Below are 26697 nucleotides of genomic sequence, written 5' to 3'. Positions count from 1 at the left end.
CCCACCGAGGCCACGTAAGGCTAAACTGCCAGAGCCCAAAGCACTTACTGCAGCCTCTGAGAGCCTCTGCTAAGTCCATGCAAGTAAAACTGGAAAACATCACGCTGAGAGGAGAATCACAGAGCTGTGAGGGGTGGGAAAGAGCTCCAGGATCACCTGCTCCAGCCGCCCACCACCATCCCCCCCTAACCTACCTCTAACCTCTCCCTGAGCCCCCAGGGTCGGTGTCTCCCCCCCCCCCCCCAACCTCAAGCACTACAACGAGCTTAAGAAACCGAGCTTTATAAAACAAAAAAAAACTGAGGTGGCGGCAGGGAGAGGAATAGAGCGACAAATTAAAACGGTAAAGAAACGTGTTAGTACCTATACCTGTCGCGCCGCCCGTCCCGGCCGCCGCTGTAGCTGGTGCAGAGCTTGCTGAAGGAGACCAGCTTCAGGTCCAGCTCGTTCTCCAGCTGCCTCGCCTGCTTCCGCAGATCTGCGGGGGGGTCGGAGGAGAGAGGTCACAGCCCTGCGGGGAGCCCCAGAACCCCGCGGGGAGCGAGAGGGGGAAAGAACCGGGGAACCGCGGCCGAGCCCCAACCGCCCCCCCTCAGCCCCTGCCCCCCCCCCCCATGGCCCCCGCTCGCCTTCCCAGTAGTTGCTGCTCCCCGCCGCCATCTTTGTTGTCCGACGTCAGCCGCGGCCCGCCGAGACGGCCGGCACGGAGCGGGGCGGAGCGGGGCGGGGAGCGGCGGGAGGGCCGCCCGCTGCAGCGCCCCCCCGAGGCCCGCAGCCGCCTCACGGCACCCCCCCGGCCTCCGACCCCCCTCAGGCCCCGACCCCCGTCAGCCCCCGACCCCCCTCAGGCACCGACCCCCCAAACCCCAGCCCCCGACCCCCCCCCCCGTCAAGACCCAGCTTCTTCTCCTCCCCCCCCCCCGGTCTCACTGAGGTAAAAAAAGAACGAGAGGACGTTGCTGGGCGTCAAAATAGGTTTTATACAGGTTATTGGAGCTCGGTATACAGGTTTAAAAAACAAAACACACCAAAAAAAAACCACAAAAACACATAAAATAAACGAGGATGAGAGGCCCTGCTGTCCAGCCTCGCCTCGCAGGGCGGCTCTGCCTCAGGGAAGGGCCGCGCTGAGAGCCTCGTGCAGACAAATGAAGGCTGAAGGCACGGGTGAGACGTGTGGGGAAGCGGCTCCTCGCCCTCGGACGGACAGACGGACGGACAGAAGGCAAAGGGAGGCTGTGGGGGCTCCTCCTGCCCCGCCACCATAAAGAGCCAGGCAGCCTGGTGGGGCCTGAGGCGTAGAAAAGGCTCCCGATTACAAAACGACCCGACCCAACCCAACCCCACTCGGCTTTAAAAGAGGCACTGAGCGCACTGCCCCCGGAGCTCACACACACCCCGTCCTGCCGAGACTTATTGCTAGTGGGACGAGGCAAGGCCAGCTCCATCCGTTGCCTGCTGCTGGAGAAAACGCTGCCCAAACAGAGCTCTCAGAGCCCTTTGAACAATCAACTTTTAATATAAAACCCAACTGTGGCTCCTGTTAGAGCCCTCAGAAGCAGGGCCAGGGTGGAGATCTGGCAGCATTACTGCTGGTGTGCCACAGCCCAGCACCTGGGGAAAAGGCACAGCCAAGGACCAGACCCCAGAACACAGCCACGGAGGGGCTCCTTCACAGCGCAGTGATGAGGGACAGGAGCATGGGGAATGCTCAGCCTCGTCCCAGCCCCCCACCCCTGCTCTCAGCACGTGCTTTTTGCCCCATAACACCCCCTGAAAGAGGGAAGAAGGCAGGCTGCAGTCCAAGCGTTATCCTCCTCCTTCCAGGTAGCTGCAGAAAACCAGCAGCTAGCTGCCAAGATGATCAGCGAGGCTACAGACACAGTTCTGGAGGGGAAATCGACCACCAAAGGGTCCTTGCAAGATAAGGCTCAGCAGTCTCTGACAGGGAAGCTGCTGCTCTGCTCCTCCAGAGGAGCCCCCGTCATACGTTTGGGTGCAAACACACTCCGGAGACACCCCGTGCAGGTTCACGAGCAGAGCTCCCTGGGCTGGGGGAGAACAGGAGGAAATCAGGTTAAAGTGTACGTCCAAGGAGTTGCTGCAGTGCTCAGCTCCTGCACCCCAGAGAGAATTAAAAAAAAAAAAAAAAAAAAAAAAGAACCAGCAGCAAGAAAATAAGTGCCTATACTCTAACCCCAGACTTCTGCCCAGAAAGCACAAGAACTTCAGAAACTTATAGATAAAGGCTTTGGAAATCAATGTTTCAGGCATCGTGCCCTTCTGGGCATTCCTTCTATTCCCCACAAATCCAGGGCATCTTGAGGATGCGCAGTGCGGCTCCTCTTCCCACCTTCCTGCCAAGTGCTACAGAACAAAAGTTGGCTGCTTTTCCCTTCTTCTGCACAGGTCTTCAGCCCTTCCTCACGCCTTGCACCAGGCCCCCGCAGCAGCAGACACTGCAGACACACAAGCAGGTGGAGCTCTTGCTACACACTTCAGGGACACTGGAGCAGCAGAACAGAGCCAGGCCAGCAGGCTAATTTGGTGCCTGCCATCGCCAGAGCTTGACGAGAGGTGTTCAAAGCACTCTGATCACTAAATGGTATTAGCTGGACAATGACAAGTCAGGCCATGGGCACCCCTATGGCCACTCTCTGCTGTTCCCATAATGCTCCAAGCAGTGACCAGGTTTCACTGTTTCCACCTGAATAGAGGTGGACTTGAGCAAAAGTGGAGTCAATTACTAGTTATTTTCTACAGCATCCACCACAACCAGTTTATCCATCTGCTCAGAACAATCTCCAGTTGTGCTTTCAGACACTGTGCTGCTGTAACACTAAGATGAGACTCCAAAAGCCAAGTCCACACAAATGAGAAACAACCAGGGGTGATGGGGACAGAATTTTTCTTCCCCAGAAGTCAGGAACAGCAGTTCTTCAGAGCTGGCAAGCTGTTGAACTTGGTCAAAGTTCACTGAAGCTCTGACATTTGCTCCTTTCTCCAGTTCACGTGAAGAATGGATGTCATCTCCCCCAGCTTTTAGCCAAGACCCTGCTTGGAACTAGCAATGCATTAGAGAATCTCCACAACCACTGCAGAGCAGAGCAGGCCACAGCATCTCAAGGCAGGGAAAAGCTCTGAGAGAGCAGCTGAGAACCAGGTACAGTCCATTTCTAAGGGCTGCTCTGCAGAACGTGGAGTCAGTGATGGATCTGGCTTCCACCATGTACAGAGTAAGAAAAATGAAATCAAAACAGGTAGAGAAACCACTTTGGAGTGTTGTAACTATGACCCCATGCAGGTCTTGGGGCACTTCCCCACCATCTGCTCACTGTTTTGAGATGTTGGGGAAGTGCTAGGAACTCTGCTGGCCACCCTGTTAAGTTACCTTTCAAACAATGTGATGTGAAAACATCCAAACCTTGACCTAAAATCATAAGCCTTGTCCTTAACCCAAACACAGCCCCTAACACCCACTGATTTGCACGTACGTAGGAACAGAGCAAACAGCAGAGGGAAGTCAGGAGCTGCCACCCACATTTCTGGAGGACACAATCCTGCAAGTTAATGTTTCAAAACTGAACCACAGGGATCCCCCCCCCCCAACTGGGGCTGGTCCATGGGAACCTCCTTTCCTGTCTGGGAGGTGTCAGTGTTTGCTGGAGTATAATGTTTCTTCTTCAGTGTCTGTTTCATCCTGGAATTCGTGGCTCAAAAGGGATTTCTTTGAGCCAGTGGACATCATGCGGATTTCGTCCTCGTAATCGTCGTGGTGCTGCCGGAGGCGGTGGAAGCCGTCTTTGTGTCTGTTGGACTTGATTGAGCAGACACACCAGATGATACAAGCAGTGAGGACCAAAGCAGACATACTTGCACCTGCCAGAGAGAGGGTGTTGAAGTTAATTCTACATTCCCCACCCCAGAAGCTTCTAGGTTTCTCAGATTCTCTCTTCCCTCCTACAAATACAGCCATTTTCCTCACTTCTGTGGCCTAGGAGGAAGGAGCATGGACACAGTAAAGATGCACCATGCAAGAGAGGTGCTTTCAGAGCACTAAAAATCCCTTAGTACATCACTGTCAATCCACCCACAAAAACCTTAGGGAAGACACAAGATCTGTAAGGTCCCAGCTCTATGCACAAACAGGCTCCCCTCATTCCGGTCATCTCTAGCCCCACCCAGGCCCCTGCAATACTCTCCCCCCCTTCCTTTCTCCCTTCCTCTTATCTGCTAGCCCAGCACCACTAGATCCAAGGGATGTTGGACCAGTCCGCAAGGACAAGCTTATGTTCAGAAGGGAAAGCAGGAGGAGACTTTCCTGTTCAGTGAAAAGAGAAGAGTCACAATCAGGATGAACCAGCCCAGAAAGCAGGGCTGGAGGCTGTGACTGGAACTATCACTTTACCTGCAACAGTTACAACCAGCTCTCGAGGCAGACCAAATATCCTGTTTTCCATGTCAAATACAATGAACACGGAGCTGGGTGCATCGTGGCGTACCAAGACCTGGAGAGAGAGAGAGATGTGAGAGTTCAGACCATCTCAGACCTTACATCCCTGTTAGGTGTCCAGAGAAAAGAAGTATTTGCCAATCAGGGCAGAACCAGGCAGATGTCATCAGAGACAAGCGTGATGTAGGGAAAAGCTACCACCCAAAACAATTCTGCCATGCTGGGAAATTCTTCTTCATCCATTATAACAAGGTATAAAAGACAACATGGGCACGCAACCAGCAGCTAAACACAGCCAACGAGGGAGATCCCAAGTATGAGCAGTGCCCTCACAGGACAAGGAGGGGAGAGAAGATCTCTGATCAAGGCACATACCTTCATATGCTTCTGTTGGTACCCATCCGCTATCGCATTGATGTTATGCAAACCAGGAGCCAACAGCACATGGAAATAGCCACCTTCTTTAGTGTAAACCCTCAAGCCTTCATTAAGGACAATGGTAGCTTTAGAAATTGCCTTGCCACTCTTGTCCTGGACAAATCCGTGGACTCCCTTATGAACCTGAAGTAAAGCATTTCAAACATTTCACGTTCAGATCCAAGAGTATGGCTTATTTGTTACCTAAAACAGGACTTAATCTTCCCCTCAAAATATAGCACTTTCCTAATGCCCTCCCCCTTAAGAAATAAGACCGCACAATATCGTGAGGACTGCTCATCCCAGCAGAAGGCAGTTTACATGTCAACACATTTCCTGGTCACTCGCTGCCTCTTTTCAATCCATTCCTCTCGCAGTCCACATTAGTCTCTAATTAACACAGCACCAATAAAAACACAAGCAGTCTCCACACTGCTTTCCTCCTCTCCCCTTCCTCACCCATCATCCCACTGCCTTCAATCCTTGCCAGAATTTCTTCCCCCAGACTGTGGCTCACCTCCACAAGCATGCTAAGCAGAGACTTCCTGTGGTCTGCCCACAAGCCAGGGAGCTGCCCTGCGCTGGGGAAGTAACAGCAGCTGGTATAAACTGTAATCTCAGGACAATGACCAAACGTAACACTGAAATCCTGTGGAGAAAAACAAAAGAAAAAAAAAATCCCACACAATTAAAAAAGGTGGTACTTAAGTTTTCCAAAGCACAGCTAGAGGTGGCTAAGCTTTGCCCGGACAGCAGAACAAACACGCTTTTTAACACTCATTTAAAGCTGTATCTGCAAAGATGGCAAGAGGTGTGCTGTGACAAGTTACCTTCATACTTCCCAGGTGACTGTGCCATTCAGAGCCACGGATCACACCCCCAGGAATATTCTCATCTGTGAGAGCAAGAATACAGCTATCAGACATACCTGCTCCTAGCAGAGTCTTGCACAAGCTGGGGTTAAAGGCTTGAACCAAACATACCTGACTTATTTGGACAGCCTGGCTGGCCCAAATGCATCAATGGATGGTTGTTTGCATATACAGATGCCAAATGCTTCAGCGTTTCTTTGTTCTCCACTATAAACAGAAAGGTGAGACATTGGGAGTGCAACTCCTATTCACTGGGGGAGCAGATTCTTATTCTACCCCCCCACACACACACACAATCCTGTACTAAACAGTCACACGCATTGTTTCACGGGGATTCCAGATATCCTCTGACATTGAGCGGTGGCAACATAAGCAGGCCTTATATTGGTTTTGGCAAAGGAAAAGCTGGTATACTGTTGTAAAAACGGAAATAATAATAAATCTTTCAATCCCTAGCTAAATCCTGTGAGGATTTTCAGCTTTGTTTTACAGACTTTCAGTTATTCTCTAGAAACAAAGGGCTGAACATAAAGGAAGGCTACAGGACACCACCAGTGGGACAACTCCAGGAGGACAAGCTCTTACACCGTGCAGTCACGGGGCTAGCCGGAGGCTAGCTGTGCATGCAGGACCTTGGAGGAGTCAGCCATACCTGTCTGTGCTGGCTTATCAAATGGGTAAGTGACAAGCAGAGATCCACCATCTAGTGCGACAGAGAGGCTGAAATCCTGCTTCAGTATCAAGTTCTCTATGATGGCTTTGGTCTCAGGCTCTCGTGTCCCTGAGTACCGGGAGTAATTGCCTGTAAATGAAAACAACAAATAGAAAAGGGAATTGACAACAGTTTCCTCTGCTATTTGAGAGGCCAGAAGCATGTACTTTGTTTATGGCTGAAATTGGCTGCTGCTTATTTTAAATACATTAGTTAGATTTCAGCAGATTGCACTTGCAACGTTAAGCACCTAGTCCACACTACCCATGGGTGGAATTCATCTGCAAAGCTAAACAAATAATACATCACTATTTCCCTAAGCTATTTACTTTTGTGATACAGAGGGTGTTTCATGGATGTTTACTTTCTTTTACTGTCACTGAACTGCCACTATTGGAAGAAAGTACTTGGGGATGATCCCAGCCAAACCTGGCCAGAGAGAACACTTCCTTTCCAGGAAGGGTGGGGATAGCATTAATACAGAGCTCTGCAGATACACCATGCTGTTAAATAGAAACCATGAGAGCGTGAAAAAAGAAGGCTGTTCCCAGGGAGCGTGAGTAGAGAATGTTTCTCAGAAACTCAGGGTTGAAAGAAATCAACTAACGGGAAAAAATATTAAATGTTGTCTGATCTCTGGGACTGTTCCTAAACAACTCTGCTTCATCAAGTCCTTTTCAAATAAAGGACTGCCAATTATCACCTGTAAGGAGTATTCGAGCTTTGGAAGCTTCCCAGCAGCTGTGCTCCCTTAACTCTGAGGCAGGAGTGCTGCTCTTTTTACAGGTGGACCCTGTAACCCAATGACTACACCCAACCCTACAGAGGCAGATTTCTACTGCAGCCTGCATTTCTACAGGGACACCACACATCAGCTTGCATTAGTTTGCCTTACTTGTGAAGTCTGTGTCTAGATCTCTGCCATGAGCATTAGCGTGGCCTATCTTCGAGGTGCAGCCTCTCTCCTGCGCTACCTCACGTCCATCTGGATTCAGGGAAGGCACAATCACAATCCGCGTCCGGTCAATCAGCTGAAAAAAGCAAGGGGAAACAGTACAAAAAGTACAATTAGTGGGCTTCATTTTCTCTACACCTCATTTACTTTGCTCTTATCCTAGGACCAGCTGCTTGTATCGATTTCAGTGGTTCCCACTGGCCCCATGGATCTCACAAGACCTTCCCTTTGTGCATGGGGCCACTGCAAACTGCAAGCCAGTATTAATGAGACGAATCTCTCTCGATGAGCACTGTCTCCTTGGGATATAACTGGAGGGAGCCAAGACCATCATCCCCTCACCTTCGTAACAGCAGAGTTCTTCTTGTAGTTCATGCAAAGAAATTCTGCCAGTGCCAGGAGCAGCTCTGTACCGACGGGGGCGTTTCCATGAATACCAGCAACGAAGCGGATCTTGGGCTCCTCAGGCTCGGAGTGGTTGGGCTTGTTGGAGATCTCAAGGGACCAGATCTGACGGAACTCAACACTCTGACCCAGGCTGCCAAGAGATAAGAAACCAGAGCATCAGCTCAGGAACAGAGCCACTCCCCTTGCCTTACAAGAAGTGCTGGTGCGGAAAGGAACTGCTGCCTAGACCACAAGTGACACACAAAACTCAGCCACATCACAGAAGAAGATTTGCAGCAGCACTGAACCAGATCCACTATGAAGATCAGTCTGAGCAAACATCTGTGTGAAAAAGCACCCAGGTAGAGACACGCAGGACACCCAATGCTCCGTATTTCTCTATATAGACCACAACATCATTCGAAACATGGAATGGCTAAATGCCTCTGTGCTTCCTGTGTGTTGTTTTTTTTCCTGTTTTGTTTTTCCTCTCCTCTCTCCAATCAGTGCAGGATACATCTGGACATCAAACTAATTTAGAAAGCACCCAGTTTCAAGGACAAAAGCAGGCCTATTTCCAGTAGAAGTTGTTGCTACAGTCGTGCCTTTAAGTTAGCAAACTGAATGCAGGCAAAGCAGGGAACACAATCAGGGCTGATGCAACTGGAAGGACAATAGAGGCTACAGATCAGAAAGGCAGCCTTGGCACCAGCAGGGACAGCACATGAGCACATTGTGCCTGGTGACAACAAGCAACTAGGGTCCCGGGGACAAAGAGGCCGGATTTATGCCTTTTAAAATTGACAGAGGGTAAGTGCTGCAGGTCACAAAGGTGAGCAGAAGACAACAGACAGATGGTTGCTTGCAGGAGGGCAGAGACCTTGGCTTGGAGCACATTAACTCAAACACATCTCACGCTGTTAAGTTAAAATCTGAAGGCAGATAGTTTAAAAAGCCACTGGATTTGATGATCCTCATGGGCCCCTTCCAATTCAAGATACTCTCTAAGACTTGTACGCCAAATTTGATCACTTTTGCTGGGAACTTTTTAGCAGGGTAACTGGCATAAAGGATTTTGGAAAAGGGAGGAAGTCAGTAAAATGAGGTCTCGGGAAAAACACGGGGGCCCTGCCAATGTTCTGCCACCATGTCCTTAACCCTGGGGCTCCTCTGAACTCAGGCACCACAGGGATGGGCAGAAACAAGCTCCCCACCTCTGGGCTGCACTCACAGCTCATCATTTCACTACTTCCCTGCCTCAGGGAGGAGCTGAGCATTGCTGCTTTGCGTTTTCACCTGGTGAGATTTGTGATGTGCGGGTAGTTCAGATAGAGGCCTCGGAGGAACTCAGAGAGGTCCTTGTAGGGGCGGTATCGGTAAGGAGAGACTTTCCCCGAGGAGGCAAGCAGAAGGCGCTCCAGGCCGTTTTCAGCAGACAGATCTTTGATCAGAGTCTCAAACTCCTTCTCGTTGGGGTCGCTGGTGTCTGGGGTGTTCAGGACCGGCACCTTCCCCTCCTCCACTTTGGCGTCTGTCCGTGAAAGAGTGAAGTTGACCTGCACCCCACCTTTGCTGTCGACTTCCACCGTTTTAGTGACTGGATCATACCTGCCCAGGAAGAGAAGGCACAAGGAGATGTCAGGGGCTGAAGCTTCACACACCAAGCCCCCCCTTCCTGACTAGGCACTCAATACAAGACTGCTCTCTAGCCAAATGAAGCATGCAGCATAAAAGCAAGCAGCAAGAACACTTCAAAAAGGGACAGAGAAGTAGCAGGAGGACAGGGAGCAGCTCAGGGCCCTGCATGGCACTGAGCTGCCTTTGGCTCAGGTGTTGCAGGGTTACGTGGCATACTGGCAGGACAAGAAGTCAGGCAGCTTTAACCCAAAGAGCAACAAGGCTTTGGCAGCAGTTGAAGTAATTTCTGCGGGCAGCTGCCTGCATGAGAATTTCCCCTGAAGACATCAGGTTATCGACTACTTCACCGCACCACCTCCAAACAAGGGAAGGTTTGTACTCTGCACTGTCACCAGATTACCAGTCCCTGACACCGGAGTAGCACGACTTCATTAACTCTTGACTGGGAAAATCAGGAGCGCGCTGTGGCAATCGTGCAGCTGTTTGTTCCCCGTGCTGTGGCTTGCTCACCCTCGGGCAGATGCTGTGACTTTGTACGTCCCCTGGACCAAGAGGCGCCAGTAGTCCCCGTCTTTGTAGGTGGTCACGGGGTGGTTGATGTCAGCGACGCTGATGGTGGCGTTGAGAATGCCCCTTCCGTCCGTGGCATCCAGCACAAATCCCCAGATGCCGCGGTGAACCTGAGCACAGACCCGGAGCCCTGCTCAGAGCCAGCCCTCACCATGCCCTCACCCCACACACCACGGTGAGAGCGCTGACACCCAGACCCCACCAGCTCCCCGGGAGGCTCCGCGTTTCCAGAGGATCAACACATCCCAAAAGGGCTCAGGTTAAGCCCGCCAGCAGCTGGCATGGACAAAGATCACCTGAGCACAATGGGCAATTGTTTGGCTCATGATGCCACCACAGTACGCTCTGCTCCACGCCTTTGTTTGCATGCCCCAGGTGCACTGCACTACCACCAACCCTGACCCAGCTGGAAATAGCACATAAAGGCCACTAGCCTAGGGAGAACTGAGGGATTGGTAAATAAAATGCCCACACCTGCATCACCTGGCTGCTGGTTCCATATGGATTTTTTGGTGTGCTAAGGAGGGGAGAGGGGGAATCCAGGCATGTTTGGATGGGAAGGATTTCTGTGGAACAGGTACTTAGCCTGGCCAGGAAGCAGCACTCAGTGTGCAGACCAACCTGTTTATTCTGGCACGACTAATCCAGACCCCAAGAGGCAGCTCACACATTTTCTTGGGCATCAAATTGGCTCACCTGTTTAATGAACTGGAGGAGAGATCTACGGTTCTGCTCCCAGTACTTCGGCAGCTCCTCTGCTTTTGGGTATTTCACACAGCCCAGTTCAATGGTCACTTCAAAGCAGTTTGTATTTAAGTAATTCCAGTCCTGCATCCCACCTACAACAGGAATGTAGAAAAAAGTTTTGACAAGGTCTCCTGAAGGTAGAGTTGAGCCCCAGCTCAAAAAAAGATTAAGAAATCAGATACTAGAGAAAGATGAAATCCTAACTACAGCATGCATTTTATACTGAAGTGAAAAGGCTTTTACACAGGGCAAGATTCATGCTTCAAGGGGACATCAAAATAGCAGACTGATAATCAACCTTCTTGTAAATGCCTTTCATACTGCTGGCTAGCCAGAAATACTACACTATAAATTCCTTCCCTCCAGAATGATTTAATCTGGGTACATTATTGAAGAGGCTACGAAAGAAACCCAAATTCCTGCAATCTGGACTGACCAACGCAGAGTTTGTGATGACCAGATTAAATTCTTTAAGCTGCACATGCATTAACTTGGAGATAATCAAGAGACCGAAGGTTGACTTTACCTGGAACGTTGTACCACTGGGCCCCGTTCGTGATGCCATGTGGAAAGTACTCTGTGGGGTACAAATCCTTACAAGGGCTTCCCTGATACATCTTTTTGTTTTCCTGAAACAAAAGATGTGACACGTGGAGCTCAGTCTGTACTCTATAGCCCTGCCTGGCCCACATACAGCATTTTCTACCACCCTTCAGCTCACTGCTGTGGGCCCCGTGCCTGCACGGAGCTCTCCTCCTACAGTGCCTGCAGGCAGACCACACCGGCCATCCCCACATGGGAAGAGCCTCCCACAGGACCCTCCTGCTGTGACCCAAGGAGTCTGCAACATGTGGGTGCCTGCTCAAAGGGCTCATGACAGCATCAGGAATTACCCTAGCAGGATGAGCTGTTTTCCCATTAGAGCTTTACCTTGGAGTAGGAAAGTGCCAGCTGCTGAAACACAGCATCGTCTGGGGATTTACTGTATATGGCTATTCCTTGTTCATCGTCATCAAAGGGGTAATTAACCACCAGAGAACCTGCAGGGGAGACAAGATTTGACTTGAACTTGCAAGCTTTTCAACTGATCCCGCAGCCTAAGAGAGGGAGTTTTTCTTTTCCTCCAAACACACAGCAGCCTTGGCCCAACTGCCGTAGCTTTTCAGCCCTCTGGAATTTATGGCAGGCAGATTATAACATCTCTGGCTTTTCCTAGGCAAGCTGCACTGTGGGAACCCAGATACCACCGCTGCTGGAGAACTGCCAGCTCTTACCCACGCAGGGTACCTCTGCACGACAAAATGAAGCGTGCTAGCACAAAGCAACCACCTGCAAGTTACCACAGCTACAACAAACAGTCTGGGGAATCAGGGAATAAGCTGTAAGACAGACACTTAATTTAGATCACGCTAAAAAGATAATTAAATTACAGCAAATTTCATAGTTCCGCCATGCAATTCGTGACAGGGAACCCTCAGGATTACATCTCCTTCCCTCCAATTTATGAATACTACGAAGCCTCCAGCAGCCACAGCATTACCGCATTCACCAAACCAGCTGCTGAGCAGCTGCTGACATGAAAGGCCATCCCACCTGCCCCGTCCTGTAGCAGGCAGTGTGCTAGCTACTGCCCAGTGCTTGTGCTCCCTTCAGAGAAGCAGGTGTGATCCTTCAGCAGCCTCTTCAGCTCCCTACAAACATGCCTGGGGAAGTGGCTTTCAGCCTGTTCCCAGCTTCTGATCCAGCCTCCAGCAGTACGAACTCCAACCTACTAATAATAGATTTGGTTTACCCTTTTTTCCCCCCCCCCCATAGGTCCTCTTGAAACAGCCTCATCCCTGGTGCAGGAACCTGGCTGCCTTTTCTCCTGCCATGCTCACAGACACTTAGGTCTGCGAGCTCTCTGCTGGGTCTCCTCTGTTTAGGCCTTGATCGCAGTGGATATATCCCTACAAACCCCATCCCTCAAACCTCAGTGCTGAGGAAGGAGCCTGGCTGGCTGACATACCTCCATGCAGGTTTGCTGAAAGCACGAATGGGTAAGTCTTCAACCAGCTCATGACAGCAAGAGTTTCTGGCTGCGGAGGGTCTGTCACCTGGAAGAACTGATCTGGGAAGTTCCGGTTCAGGTCGTAGTTGTTGCTGTTATTTCTGCCAACGGTGCCTCCTCTGTCTCCTGAAAATGAAACACACGTTCAGCCTTGTGCCCCGTACAAGTTCCCTTTTCACTATGGAGGTTGTGTCCTTTTGCTGAAGATCTTCACACTACCAATTAGCAAAAAAGGGCAGAGAGCACAACAGAGCTGGCTTCCTGCAGCCCACAGTGACGGGACACCCACGCTTTCCTCCAGTGAGAGTGCCCGAAGGTGTCCAGGGGCCTTTTCAGCAGCTCTCAGTGCCAGCCAGGCCACAGCTAGCAGGAAGGCAGCGAACCATGAACAATCCCAGCAGCTTCCAAGCACATAAACCTCAGAGCCCACCTTCTCAAACCAGCTGGACGTGTTCTCTGTTAAACCCACGTAGAGCTCTAATTCTAGAAAACTGTTCTGGACAGGCTTTGTTCTGTCAGTCTGCAAAAGCCATGCAGTTTTAAGGACTTCCCTGAACGTTTTTGCCAATTTCCACATCACGATAAAAGTCTGTATTATCCTTGGACAAGTGCTCTGCAGACTGCCTGGCTCCCACATCACATGTTGTAAGAGCACGGACCAAAGCTCAGCAAGTATGAGCTGTGTCAAAGGAATGTCTTTATTTCTAATAACCCTTGGGATAGCCACAAACCATAAGGGGACCCAAACAGGGGTAGCATATAGCACTGCTGAAGCGGAAGAGCTCTTTCCAACCACTTCAAGCAGCAGCCAACCACCCACTTCCTGCAGCGCGGGGTCTGCCCACTCATTCCACAGCACACCCCAAGTCCCTTCCCATCCTCCCCGGGCTGAAAGCACTTCTGAGAAACAAGAGCACAAGAGCAGAAGCACCACGAGCCCCAACTCTTGTTCTCAGAGCTAAACCCCCCGTATGTCTTTCAGCACAGGCAGCACTACCTTCCTGGGACTTCTCGTAGCCATCTGGGTTCATGGATGGCATGATGTGGATCCGCGTGCTCTGGACCAAGTCAGTCACTTCAGGATCCGTGCCGAAGTTCTTGCAGAGGTACTCGATGAGGTTCAGGAGCAGCTCTCGCCCCACAACTTCATTCCCATGCATGTTACCAATATACTTGAACTCTGGCTCACCTGCAAACACACAGCCACGCCAAAGAGACAATAACCACTACAGTAACACTTGGAGACATTTCATCACCCTGAGCATTGCACGCTCAGGACTTTCTGCAGGCTAGGGGGCATTTACTTCAAATACACCCTTCTGCAATCACACCACCAAGAAGGACAAACACTGCTGCAGGGAGAACCCTTGGTCCTTCTGTTCCCAGAGCCCCACCACCAATGCCGATGTCCCCAGGAATGCTCCTTAACTCACAGCAGTACCACCCATGGAGCCTGATCTTTCTAAAAAGCAAGCTGTGAGGAGGAACTCGGTTTCTCTTCAGACAGATTCCAACTCTATATCCCTTCCAGCCCTGCCCACGCACCAAAGCAAAGCGTCTGTCACTTGCATTTGTGCCTTGCTAGGAAGGATTTCCAGCATTACCTGCTTCATGGACGCCGGGGTTGTCCGAGATCTCCATGACGTAGAGCTCCCGCAGCTCCACCGACTTGCCCACAGAGTAGAGGCGGGTGATGCTGGGGTACTCGTTGGCGTACCGCCGCAGGAAGATCTCCATGTCCGAGAAGTGATGGTGGCGAAAGTCCACGGGTTGGACTGCTCGGTGGAGAGAGGTTGTGGCCGGGGGCTCTGCCTGCGCAACAGAGGGCGTGAGGGTGGATGGAGGAGCAGGCGTCGCGGTGAACTGCGTGAGGTTAGGGTCTGGTGCCACCACGGTTGGCTGCAAGGAGAAATCCACTACTGTTGCATCTCCCTCCTTCACCTCAATGTTCTCTTTGGTCACTGGTGCGTAACTGTGGGGGGAAAAAAAAAAAGAGCTGGCTTCAGCAAGGAGGCTCTGCAGCCTCTCAACCTCCACTCCACGCTCTCCAGCTTCTTCCTCCCAGCCTGAAGGCAGTGGGATGTTGGACTAGGGGAGAGATTCCCCAGCAAACAAGCTGATGGGGCTCATCCCACTGCCACCAGAGCCAACTATGCTGCTGCCCTTGTGGTGTCAGAGGCACAAGTTCCTGTTTATGGGGAAGAAGCCACAGGTGCCTCACAGGAGTAGCAAGTGGCAAGTGACACGTTTACACCCAGACTTGAGACAACGCAGGCTCTTACTGGGACGACCCTACTCCTTTCTCTCCGTTTGCCCAGAAGTAGGATGAGGTCGATATAAGCAATCAAAGGTAACAGAAGTGCTGTGCTCCCAGCAGCTCCCCACTGCAGGAGGGCATGGGGTGAACAAACACAGCTGCAGCTCTAACCCATCACAGAGTCCTTTACTGCTTCAGCTTCCAGCCAAGCCCCCTAAACACACACAAGATGCTCCTGGAGAAGAAATCACGTAAAGTAACACAAGCAGTCAGCAGCGCAGACACTGGCTGCCACAGAGACCTTACCCCATCACAACTGCGGTCACGTTGTAGGTCCCAGGCACGAGCAGCCGGTGGTAGTCACCAAATTTGCCCGCTGTGATGTTATGAGCAATGCCGGCAACGACAATGGTCGCGTTCTCCAGGCCAGCCCCAGTGATCGCATCCCTGACAAAGCCCTTCACACCGATGTGGACCTGAGGAGAACACCACAAGGGCCTGGCTGAAGACAGGTAACATCAGTGCAACCACATTCTCACCCCGCAATCCCCTCCCATCCCCAAACCAGCAGAGCAAGACAGCTGCCAGGCAGAGACAAGCTGAAAGTTCAGGCAGTGCTTGGCCAGACAGCAAGGACAGGAACTTCAGCATGCACCGGGAAGGCAGCAGCTTTTTGGAACTGATCCTCCCTAGCAAATCCTCTCATTCATCGGCAAGGGCACACAACACTATGATCACAGCAGGGCTGCAGGTCATCCTGAGGGACCCAGTGCAGCTGCCTCCCTTCCCAGCCTAAACTGTCCCCTACCCAACCCACACGTGGGCATGCGGAAAAAGCCTGGAGGACGGATCTGTGAGCCCAGGTCTGAGCTGTGTGGCTTGGTGCCTTTGAAGACCTGAGATTGAAGGCACCGAGGCCATCCAGGTACTCTGCATTACGTAGCAACATCTGCATTTCTCAGCCTCTCTGCATCCCACTGCGCCCCACGAGGCCCCTCTCAGAGGGAGCTCTGTTGTCACTGAGGATGTGGGAACTGTGGCAGAACCACAGAGATAAACAGCAGCTTTGTAGCCTCTGACCTCCACGCAGCAACTGCAGCAGCTGCGTTACTGCATGCAGCGAACCAAGCTTCAGGAGCATCTGAGCTCAGTGCTCTCAGCCCACCGGGGACGCGGGGCTGTCCCAGATGTTGCCCCCACACCCTGCCTCAGCCCCCACTACCTTCTCAATGAAAGTAAGGAGAGACTCCCGGTTGTTTTCCCACTCCTGCTGAAGCTCGGAGGTCGGTGGGTATTTGCAGCAGGACAGCTCCAAGGTGATCTCAAAGCAGTTGGCCCACACGTAGTTGTAGTCCTGCATCCCACCTGAGGAAGTTAGGCAGAGACACGTCAGGAGAGCAGTGCACGGACATCCAGCCCCCCCCAGGATCCACATTCTGCCTGCCGTTCAGCCCCCTGGGGCACGTCGCCAAGCTGCTGCCGGAGCCCCAGGGCAAACAACCTGAGCAGAAAAGTCAGATCAGATCCTGGTGAAAGCCTGTGCTGGGGCAGCCAGAGCCCTCTTTCTCCCAGTGACCACCACACTGGGCCATTCAGATCAGCTGCAGGCCGTCCCTTTGGCCTTACTGCTGCCAGCTGAACTCAGCAGCCCAGCACTTCGTGGGTTCATTCCACAGCAAAGGCATCTGCCAGACACAACCTTCATATTACCTGCATTTCCCAGAAATCGTATTCAAGGACCACACAGCTGTTCTCCCAAAAACTCTCAGCGAGACTAGAGGCAGCAACAACCTTTCCTCACCCCTGAAGACTGCCCTGACCCTGCAACAGCCGGGTCCTGCATGAGCAGACCAGGACACAGACTTGTTCACCTCTTCCCCGAGCTCTGGAGCCACGTCACCAGCCTCCTGCCCCATTTCCTCTTGAAGGCAGCAGTCTCGAGTAATTCAAGCAATGTTGCAGCACCTGGGGGCAGCTTGATCACTTGCTGTTAAGAGTACCAGAAAACAGGAGTGCACAGAGCTTTTTTTTTCCCACAGTATTAACCTTATCTGCTTATTCTTGCCTTTCAGGGAAACCACAGGTACTGCTGCAAATAAAAAATGTCACCTTGTCCTAGCAAGTGCCGTGCCCTCATTTACTGAAGGTTACGTTCAGCCCTCAGCAGGCAAATCTGTTTTGTGAGCAGGGATGAATCACGCACCAGCAGGACTCCAGGTCCCCAGGTATCAGCACCCACGATCTGGAGCTCGTACCCCAGCACGCTGCTGAAGGCTGCAAACACTCAACCCTCCAAACATTCCTGGGAGCTTTCGATAGCAAAAACCCCCGCAAGCCTGAGAAACAGGTTCCAGTCACCCCGACAAACCCCGGCACGTGACTGCGGCCACACGAGAGGATCATTCCCGCAGCAAATCAGGCGGCTGTGTCCACGTGGAAGAGGCACACTGCTCCGAATTTACACATCCTGCTGACATCCCCTGGGTCACACAACCTCCTACAAACACAATCCGGGCAGGCTGGCATGCCACAGCCTTGGACACCACTGCCCAGCTGGCTCCATCCCAAGCACACAGCGACCCCAGGACGACGCAGCAGCCACCCAGCTCCCACCACGGCCAAGAGACACGGCTCAGCCTCTCGGATCTCCTGCGAGCCTGCTGGGGAGGGACCAGGAGGCTTTCATCACAGCAAATCCAGTGCAAAGAGAGCACTGCACCTCATGCACGGGCTGAGATTCAGTCGGGAAAGGGACTTCTCTGTCCTGCACGAGGGGCCAGGGAGTGCCTGAGGACTTTACAAGTCTGGAGCTCAGTCCACGAGGTTGCAGAAACAAGGGCTGTGAATCTGATATGTACTCAGTTCTACTCGGCTCCTATTACCAGGCTCAGGAAAGCAGTCCACAGCGGGCTGCTCTCTCACCAGCAAACGCCACGCAGAGTGAAACAATTTGCCAGCCTGCAACCATCTGCTCCTAGCAGGACGCTAATGCATTTGAAAACATCCATACATAAACCAGAGCCATTAAGCAGCAGATTTAGGGCTTCAACTGCCATTCAAGTAAATTTAGGACAGATGCTCACCCATAATAGAGCAGCAACAGACTAAATTAGCGCTTGGTACATCAATTTTGGTAAAAACATCTCTTGGAGAAAGTAGTCCAACACATGCTCAAAAATTTGGACTGCATCCACTGCACATATTTGGCCTTCACACGGCCCCGTTGCGGAGCAGGACGGTTATTTTTACAGCATATGGAATCACGTAGTTTTCCAAATCCCAGCTGCACAGCCTCTCCTGCCTAGGCGGGAGATCTGGAGGCGTACAGAGACCTGTACAGGACCGAGCAGGAGCAGAGCTCTAGGCTCAAGGAACTGAGCAGGAAAGGCACACCCAGGGTAGAGGCTGTCAGACTGAAGTGTTTACATTTTACCTGTTCGGGTGTTACCTTGGATAATTCCTTGTATTCAATCCAAATATTTTTTTTATCACAGGTTCTTTTAGCCCTTTTAAAGCTTCAGCTCCCAGACTGGAGCTGACCCCTCACTCTCAGTGCAGGATTGGGCCTGCCCAGCACAAGCCTCTCCCCTGCTCTGTCCCAAACCTCAAGCATCAGGACTGCACTTCAGCAGGGATCCCAGACCTCCTGCAGCACGAGAGCCACGGAGATCACGCTGCCAGGCATGCCTCTGCTCCCTGCCAAGCCCCACAGCATGCAGACAGACGGGAGAATGCTGCTCTCGAGTCAAGCCTGGAGCTCCAGATACTGTAAATACACCAGATGCCAGGAGAAGCCTTTCGGGCCAGCCTGGAAGGCCTCCATTTTCCAAGTGCACCGTGCAAAAATCTCTCTAATTCCAGCTGTCGCTGGAGCAGACATGAGCAGATAAGAGACCTGCAGCTAAGTCACAGCAGAGAAACGCTCCTGTTGGCTCTGCAGAGAGAGCAGATGGCACAAAGCAAGCTAGAGACACGATCAAAACACAGCACAAGTTGCTTACCCTAGCACAGAACCGATTGTCTTGAAGCACGAGAGCAGCGTAAGCAATCAGCAGCAGCCCCAACAAGGCGGAAGAAGGTTTTGGTCCAGTAGTCTGCGGTCATTAAAACTCAGAGGGGGTGAGGTCCCAGCCTCCAGCAGCACAGCCCTGCAGCCTCCCGGGGCTCTCAGGGAGGAGGGCAGCGTCTTCCCAGGGCAGCCCAGGAGCTGCAGCACTGCTCGGCAGCTCGTGGGAGATGGGAAGAGAGGCATCAAGCCCCCGAATCATCGGGCCAATCCTTGTCTCAAGGGAAGAAAAATTAACGGGAGGAATTTCACGAAGACTCCAAGTGCACAGAAATTGAAGGCTGCTATCTAGCACAGCTCACGCTGCGCAGTTGCCTTCTGCCATGCCCAGGAACCCACAGCAGTGCTGCCACAAACCAGCACGGGAAATATCATTTAGGAAAGGACTGCAAGTCAAGAAAAGGCCTCCCAAGGCTGCCCGCTAAATACCCTATTCAACGTTACACTGAATTCACTTTCTGAATTGGGCTCTTTAGGAAATAAAGGCAAACGTCCACCCACAGGTGTTGTTGTTGTTTTTTTGTTTTGTTTTGTTTTTTTTAATTCATGGCCTCTTCCGTACAGCTGGCCTTTCTTCTTACACTAAGCACCACCCGGCTCAAATTCCCAATTATTTTCTTGACCTGAACCAGCCCCTCAGTGGTTAAACACGCTGGAAGTTAAAAGGAAGGAAGAGTGAGAGCGTGCACCACCGAGATAGCCTCTGAGCAGCGTCCCTGGCATGGGCATGCTTATCGGCAGCAGCTGGAACGCAGGAGCCAAACTGGGCCGTGAGGTAGGGAGCCACATTTCCCCACAAACACTTGACCTTAAGAATGACTCCGATGGTTTCTCCTTGCCACCCCAGCCTGATACACACACCAGGTTGTCTGCAATCCCGAATGGAAGTTAATGGGGTCTGGCAGCGGCCTGCACACTGGTGGCTCCAGAACAGCGACGCCTGCAGCAGCTGGCTTCCCGGCATGTTTGATTTCACAAGATAAGACGCGGCAGGAAAATTTCCACCTGTTGAAACAGTTTGTTCTCGTTTCTTTGGTTTTTTGCTGGCCATCGTTCACACGGAGCCTGCAGTCCTTCCTGGCACAACCTGATCCAGGAGCCACAGGCGCTTGCCCTGCACCTCTCCCCATGTGCTCTGGTTGTCACTTCGAGCTCAGCCTGGCCCTGAGAGCTCCCATGAGGGCACCGGGACTTCCCCACCCTCATTTCACTGCAGACTGAAATTCTGCGGTCACCGGGGAAGGCCTCTTGGTCTGCATACAACTGACTCTTTATCTGCTGCCCAAAATAACCGTTAATGCCTAAAACCTCGAAGCGACCCAGGAATTTCACCCAGCACCCAAACACACGCCCTGCCCTCTGCGCTGTCAGTTCAGCTATGCTCTTCCCTGGCTCTCAGCTCCTGTGGGTCACGCTTCTCAGCCTGGGACATGCTCCAAGGGCTGCCAGCACCCTCCTAACAGCAGCTAGATGGAAATTATGGCCTGGGGGAGAGACAGCACAGGTGCCAACCTCAGCACTACTCCCTTCCGGATTAGCGTCAGCACTTTCTCTATAATCTCTGCCTGTGAACCCCCTGCACCAACAGGACCGAGCCCGAGGTTGTGGTTTGTCACAGCCCCAGGGTTTGTTTCCGCAGAGGCTGAAAGCTGGAGGCTATCACACGGGGTGCAAACCGCAGCGATGGCAGCACCGAGCGAAGCGGTCTCCGGCCCACACCTTGCCGCTTCCTGCGGGGGGGAGGCAGCAAAGCCCGGCGGCTCCCACCAGCTGATGAGGCAAAGGCAGCCTGAGAGGCTCGCAGCAGCCACCAGCAAACCTCCCGAGGGCAGGCTGGCACCAGCAGGTGCTTCACATTCGAGCAGGAGGGCCAAGAAGTGAACGTTGTGCTGTGAAGCGCTGCTCGCTCAGCAGGCAGGGGAGCAGAGGCCAAAAGCTCCCAGTGCACCGCACTCGTCCCAGTTCGGTGAAAAAGGCAAAACCCCGCAGAGCTGCAGCTGAAAACCCTCTCGACTGAGATGTTCTGGTGGCCGTTGTTATCGGCAAACAAGGCGGCACAGATCATCCAGGATATCCTGTTCCGTCGTAAGCAGCTGCACGAGGTTGCACAAACCTTCCTCGCGCCGGACTTTCCGCAGAAGCAAAGTGAACCTTGAGCCAGTAAACACCAGCAGCGGCGCGCTCGGCAGGGCGGGGGGAAGGAGGCACGCTTTTCCCTTTTTGCTAACAGCTATCGTGTTTGAACGCTGCATCTTGTTTGACCAGTGAAATCTTCAGGAGTGATTCAGCCGCTGTTGAAGTAAGGACTTCCTCTTCCAGCTCGGGTGCCATGTGCTCAGGCCCAGTAGTGGGGAGCTCTCCTCGCTTCCCAAGGAACACGGAGTCAGGGCTGATGGATGACTCAGCTCTGAAACCCACGGTTTGGAAAGACACCATCTTTCCAGAATTCGTTAGGATAAACCATGCTTGGCTGCTTTGCTTGCTCAGCGCTCCTGCCATCATCCCTCGGCCCTAGCGGGAGGGCAAGCAGAGCAGCCCAGACACAGCAAAGCAATGCAACTTCTCCATATCAATTATGCAAGATTTTTGTTTTGTCCTCACCACAGACGTTGCCTTGCTGGCTGGTGAGCCCGTGATTGTACAATTCTGCTGAGGGGGCGTGGAAATGGTGAAACTTCTTCTAAAGACCCAGCCAAGATTTCTCTTCCCGCTAGCTCACGGAGTCTTTTCCACGAGAGCATCTCACTACAAACCGGCCTTTCAATCTCAACACACAGAGCAGCCCGGTGCCAGGCCAGCCACTTCCACGCAGAAGCAGCCTGCCTGCTGGTACTGCAGGTAATTTGCTCTCCTCACATCATCTCCAGACTGGATCTGGGATCCCTTCTAGGTCCTGCTGCAAGGAGGGGCAATCACTGCCTGTGCTGTCTCCCTCTGCACAGCTCTGACAGCAGAGCACTTCACAGACAAGTTCCTCGCCCCACTTCCAGGCAGAGGAGCTCGGTTAGCTCAGGCCATGCATTTACATCGTACTATGGTTTTACAGCAGGCTATCTTATAAATCATTTACAAAACAGCAAGGTTAAAGGTTAAGAAAACCTCGCAGAAGATTGACATTGGTTTCAGTTTAATACTGTTTGGATTTGCAGTGTGTTGGCAAGTTTCCCCTTTCCTGTATCATCATGAAAATTTATTAACTGTTTTGAGATCTTATGGCAGCTCATTTGTTAAACGGAGCCTCCTCCGTGCAGGATGCCTCCAGCACCGAGCGGGGTCAGGAAGAGCCCTCCAGTTCACTGGGATCTATTTCCCACAAACATCTCCCCAACTGTGATTCACCAAACGCTCACTGGTGTGCCTGCGATGCCACTTCACGTCATTTCAAGCTGCTAGAACACATTCCAAGCTAAAAATACCCCTTCATCTACCATCCTCGCCTCGGTGACAAGCAGCACGGTTTTGGATATCACTCCTCGGTGGAAGCACGAAGCATTTCTAAGACTTTGGTGCGTGACCCAAACAGACAGCGATTCACCAGCACAGCTTACCTTCCACATCATACCACTGGGCACCGTTCGTGATGCCGTCTTGGAAGGTCTCCCCCTCCTCACCGGGGCAGTTTGGTTTGCCAGTCCTCATGATGGGGTGATGTGAGGCGTAAGCTTTGGCCAAATATTTGAACACTTCGTCATCAGCTGATTTACTGTAGACTCCCGTGGGCCTGTGCGTGGGAGAGTCATCGTAGGGATAGCTTGCAACCACCGAGCCGCCGTGAAGATTGCCGGAGAGCAGGAACCTGGGGTTGGGAAGGAGAAGGAAAGGAGTTGTCACTGCAACACCGAGAGAGAAGCCAGCTACAGCCCTCCAACCAGACATCCTGCTGCCTTCCCACCCAAACCGAGCTCTCCACAGCCTCCAAACCCTCTTCGGGATCAAGCAAGCGAAAAGGGCCCACGGGAAGAGCTGCCCAGCAGCAAGTTTTGGAAGAGAAACCACTCAGACCCTTCCATGCAAGGAGAACTCCTGCTGAACTGCAGCTACACCAAGGTTACGTTACAGACACGTGCTCCTCCAGCCCTGAGGCCACTATTTGACAAAATCTTTTTGTTAACAGTTTCCAAACTGTTCTGGGAGACAGAGCCCCTCACTTCAACGCCAGCCCCAACGCAGCACGCAGGATTCTTGGAGCATCTGAACAATGTCCAAGTGGGAGCACGTCGGGGACGTCAGATTTTTGCGATAAACCAACTGTCAGGACTGGTTTATTTGCTCCCCAGACCGACATCTGGCAGTACTGGAGATGAAGCAAGTTTCTTCCTCCAGCCTAAGATGAAGCCCTCAAACTCTGTGATAGACACAGCGCGATGTGCACAGCGTCTTGCTGAGCTCTGAGCGGTGCTTGATACGCACAACAGAACTGCCTTGCATAAATAAAATCTGGACGAGTGACAGAGCTGTTAAATCTTGAAAAAACAAGTGCAGAAAGTACAACAGCACGGCATGCCCTACATCGCGCCTTAATTTGATCACGGGCACTCAAAGGAGTAATTGTCTCTATTCTCCTTCTTTTCACTAAATACAGCATGGAGGCAAAGAGAGCTTTACTTCTCTTTTGGCCAAACATGATTCGATTTCTGAGCAGAGGCAAAGTGACCCATACCTTTGCCTTGCTTAAAAAGGACATGTGAATTGCAACACTAACTTTTTTTTTTTTTAAATCAAACAGTTCTGTTTACCCACTCCCTTCAGTACCAGTGGCTACGTTGGTGTAACAAGTGGAACAGCAATGCCTGGTGCTGCCAGGCAAAGGGACGCACAAGGCGCTGTTTTCTTCACGTTTTGGCCTGGCTTGCATGAAAAGACAGCGCAAGGTATTTCCAAAATGACACCAACAACGTGCCCCTTGTAACAAGTTCTGAATTGAACCAAATCTGGAGGGCTCCTAGCGCATGCTGGTGCCCGAGAGCTGTCCTAACAGATCCTTAGGACAAGCAAGTTACCGGAGCAGTTCACAAGTTCTAGAGCAACGATCCCGATGGGTGCTGCCATCTGCTAAGTTTCACTAAAGATAATTCCTCAGACAAATTTTGCTCCCCACAACAACCAAGCACGGCCAACAGCCCCCAGCACACCGCGCTCAGCTTTCCTCTGTCCCTTTTTCGGGCAGGGCGCAGAGCCTGTTGCAGCGCACTGCTCCCAGCCGATGGGACTCACGCTCTGGCTTTGCACAACCGTGCACGCTGCGCTCTGTGCTTCGGACATGGCACCCAACGAAGCTGGCAGAGCGAGCACGGTGCCAGCACCCAGGCCTGAAGGCTGCGGGGCCAGCCTCCCCAGTGCTGCCTCCCCAGCTCAGCAGCCTCCCAGCCCTCTCCCCCTTCCTCCAGGCAGGAAGGGAAGCACAAAGGGAGCACTGGGGGCACTGATGGCTTGGCCAGGCTGGAGAAAAGCATGCGAGCAGCATCCCCTATCCGAGGATAGTGATGCTGGGGGCTGCGGAGGCTGAGCCCAGGCAGGCAAGCACAGAGCAGAGGCAGCACCCTGCGGGCCAGGCAGCAGCAGCAGGAGGGCTCTGCCCCTCCTGGAGGTCTGAAGGACACCCGAGGAGAGCCCAGGGGGGTTCCCTGCGGGCCACACTCACTTGTTGCGCCGCATCCAGGCGATGAGGGCTCGCACCTCGGGCACTGGCTCCAGGTCGGGCTGGGCGCTCCCAAACTGATCGGGGAAGCTGCGGTTGAGGTCCCGGCCGTGGCTGTTCTCCCGGCCCCCCGGCTCTCCTCCTCCTCCTCCTCCTCCTCCTCCTCCGCAGTCTCCCTCTCGGGCACGCTCGAAGCCGTCGGGGTTGAGGCTGGGCAGCAGGTACAGGTCGGTGGTGTTGAGCAGGCGGCCCAGCCGCTCGTCCCCTCCGGCCCAGCCCCGCACCAGCTCCTGGGCCAGGCGCAGCAGCAGCGGCCGGGCCAGGGGCTCGTCGCCGTGCATGTTCCCCACCAGCTTCACCTGCGGCCGGCCGGGCAGCGCCCCCCCCCCTGCTTCCTCCCCCTCCTCCTCCTCCTCCTCCTCCTTTTTCTTCTTCTCCCCGTCCTGCCGGGCCTCGGGCAGCTCGGGCAGCCCGGCCGTCAGGCGCAGCACCCACAGCGGCCTCCCCTCCACCGAGCGGCCGATGCTGAAGAGCCGGGCCAGCCCCGGGGGGGCTTCGGCCACCAGGTCCCGCAGCGCCTGGCCCAGCTCGGCGGCGTGCAGGTACCGCAGCTCCCCCCCCACACCCCCACCACCCCCTCCTCCGGCCGCCGCCGCCTCCGCTTTCTTGATATGAGCGGCGCGGAGAGGCTCTGGCAGCAGGCACACGGATAAAGCCGCCCAGAGCAGCGCCCGGTGCAGCCCCCGCGCTGCGCCCGCCATGGCCCCTCCGCCACCACCCGGCCCGGCCCGGCCCCGACCCCAGCCCCGGCTCCGGAGCCGGGAGGAGGAGGTGGAAGAGGGGGGGGCGGGGCCGAGGTGCTGTCGCTCCGCCCCTCCTGGCCAATGAGCGGGCGCCGATGGGGAGGGAGGGGAGGGGAAAAGGGGAGGTTGGCCAATGGGAAGGGGAGGGGAGAGGAGCGTCATGGAGAGGGGGCTCAGCGGCGCCCCCTGGTGGGAGGAGCGGGGAGGGTTGGGGGGGTTTTGAGGGATTTGGGGGTTTTTGTGGGTTTTGGGGGGTTTTTGTTTTTTTTGGGGGTTCTGCGGCCTTTGGGCAACCCAAAAGGCCCCGCGTGTGGCCGGCCAGCCCTGCCCCAGCCCCCAGCCCCGTGTGCTGCTGGAGCAGAGCCCCCCGGAGGTATCAAAGTGAAGGCAGGGAGCTGCAAACGGAGCCGAAGCCGAAGAGGAGGAGGAAGGTGCGGGGTGGCTGCCTGCCCTGGTATGCCAATAAGGGGTTCAGGTGTGGCTCTGCTGCCTGGCTGCTCGGAGGGGAGCACAGCTGGGGCTTGTCTTGGCTGCCCCCCGGCACCCAGCCCTGACCCCGGGGAGTTACGGGTCACCCAGCACCGTTAGGTGTTGTTACAGGCACCCCAGCACCGTTAGGTGTTGTTACGGGCATCCCCGCACCCTCAGGTGTCATCACGGGCACCCCAGCACCATTAGGTGTCATTATTGGCATTGCAGCATGGTTACGTGTCGTTACAGGCACCCCAGCACCCACGGGTGTCGCGTACAGCGCTGCTGTGCCGTGGGCTATGGCAGAACAGTGCCAACAGGATACGTACCCGAGAGGCTTTATATAAATACCACTCTGGGGGTTCCGCCATTCAGATCTTCGCGGCTTCCTTTTGCCAGGGAGGCGAAATGACAAGGAATAACCAGCACAGTAACTTACTCTGCACAAAGCGCCGAGAGCGGCCCTGTCCGGCAGCGGGGCTCATCAATTCCTGTTTAACTTTTCGGCAGTATCTCCTACACACATCTGCTTCCCAGCTCCGGCATTTCCTGTCGGGGATACAAGCTCTGAGCCTAGAGCATCAGGCTGCAGTCTTCAGGGCGACCGTCAGCTGTTGAACCTTTGATCTCACTGCGTCCAGGGATCCCCTGCACGACAGAG

At 53.4% G+C, this 26697-nt stretch overlaps 2 protein-coding genes across 3 annotated transcripts in view; both read right to left on the bottom strand.

The window, feature by feature from the left end:
- GOSR1 (golgi SNAP receptor complex member 1) overlaps positions 1-699 on the bottom strand; it is a 33523-nt gene extending 32824 nt beyond the window's left edge. The window contains exons 1-2 of one of the 2 annotated variants that reach the window (XM_084299466.1): positions 630-699; positions 364-478 (exon numbers count right to left, since the gene is read on the bottom strand). In XM_084299466.1, coding sequence (XP_084155592.1) covers positions 364-478; positions 630-660 — 146 coding nt within the window. In that variant the 5' untranslated portion in view covers positions 661-699. The remainder of the gene's footprint in view (positions 1-363; positions 479-629) is intronic. The other variant, XM_084299467.1, reaches the window with a different exon arrangement.
- A 261-nt stretch (positions 700-960) lies between these two features.
- CPD (carboxypeptidase D) lies at positions 961-25523 on the bottom strand (the record flags this gene model as incomplete). The annotated part of the gene is made up of 21 exons (XM_084299771.1): positions 961-3879; positions 4409-4508; positions 4829-5014; positions 5388-5519; positions 5701-5765; positions 5854-5949; positions 6395-6544; positions 7350-7485; positions 7752-7947; positions 9093-9404; positions 9945-10114; positions 10701-10843; positions 11278-11380; positions 11682-11791; positions 12760-12927; positions 13799-13990; positions 14406-14773; positions 15365-15534; positions 16281-16423; positions 22673-22920; positions 24766-25523. The coding sequence occupies 21 exons, from the start codon at positions 25521-25523 to the stop codon at positions 3653-3655; spliced, it is 4173 nt and encodes a 1390-aa protein (XP_084155897.1). The 3' UTR covers positions 961-3652.
- Between the last annotated feature and the right edge of the window lie 1174 nt (positions 25524-26697).

The sequence above is a fragment of the Netta rufina genome (assembly GCF_964035555.1).
Source record: "Netta rufina genome assembly, chromosome: 21".
NCBI lineage: Eukaryota > Metazoa > Chordata > Aves > Anseriformes > Anatidae > Netta > Netta rufina.
This window is presented reverse-complemented; position numbering and strand designations above follow the sequence as displayed.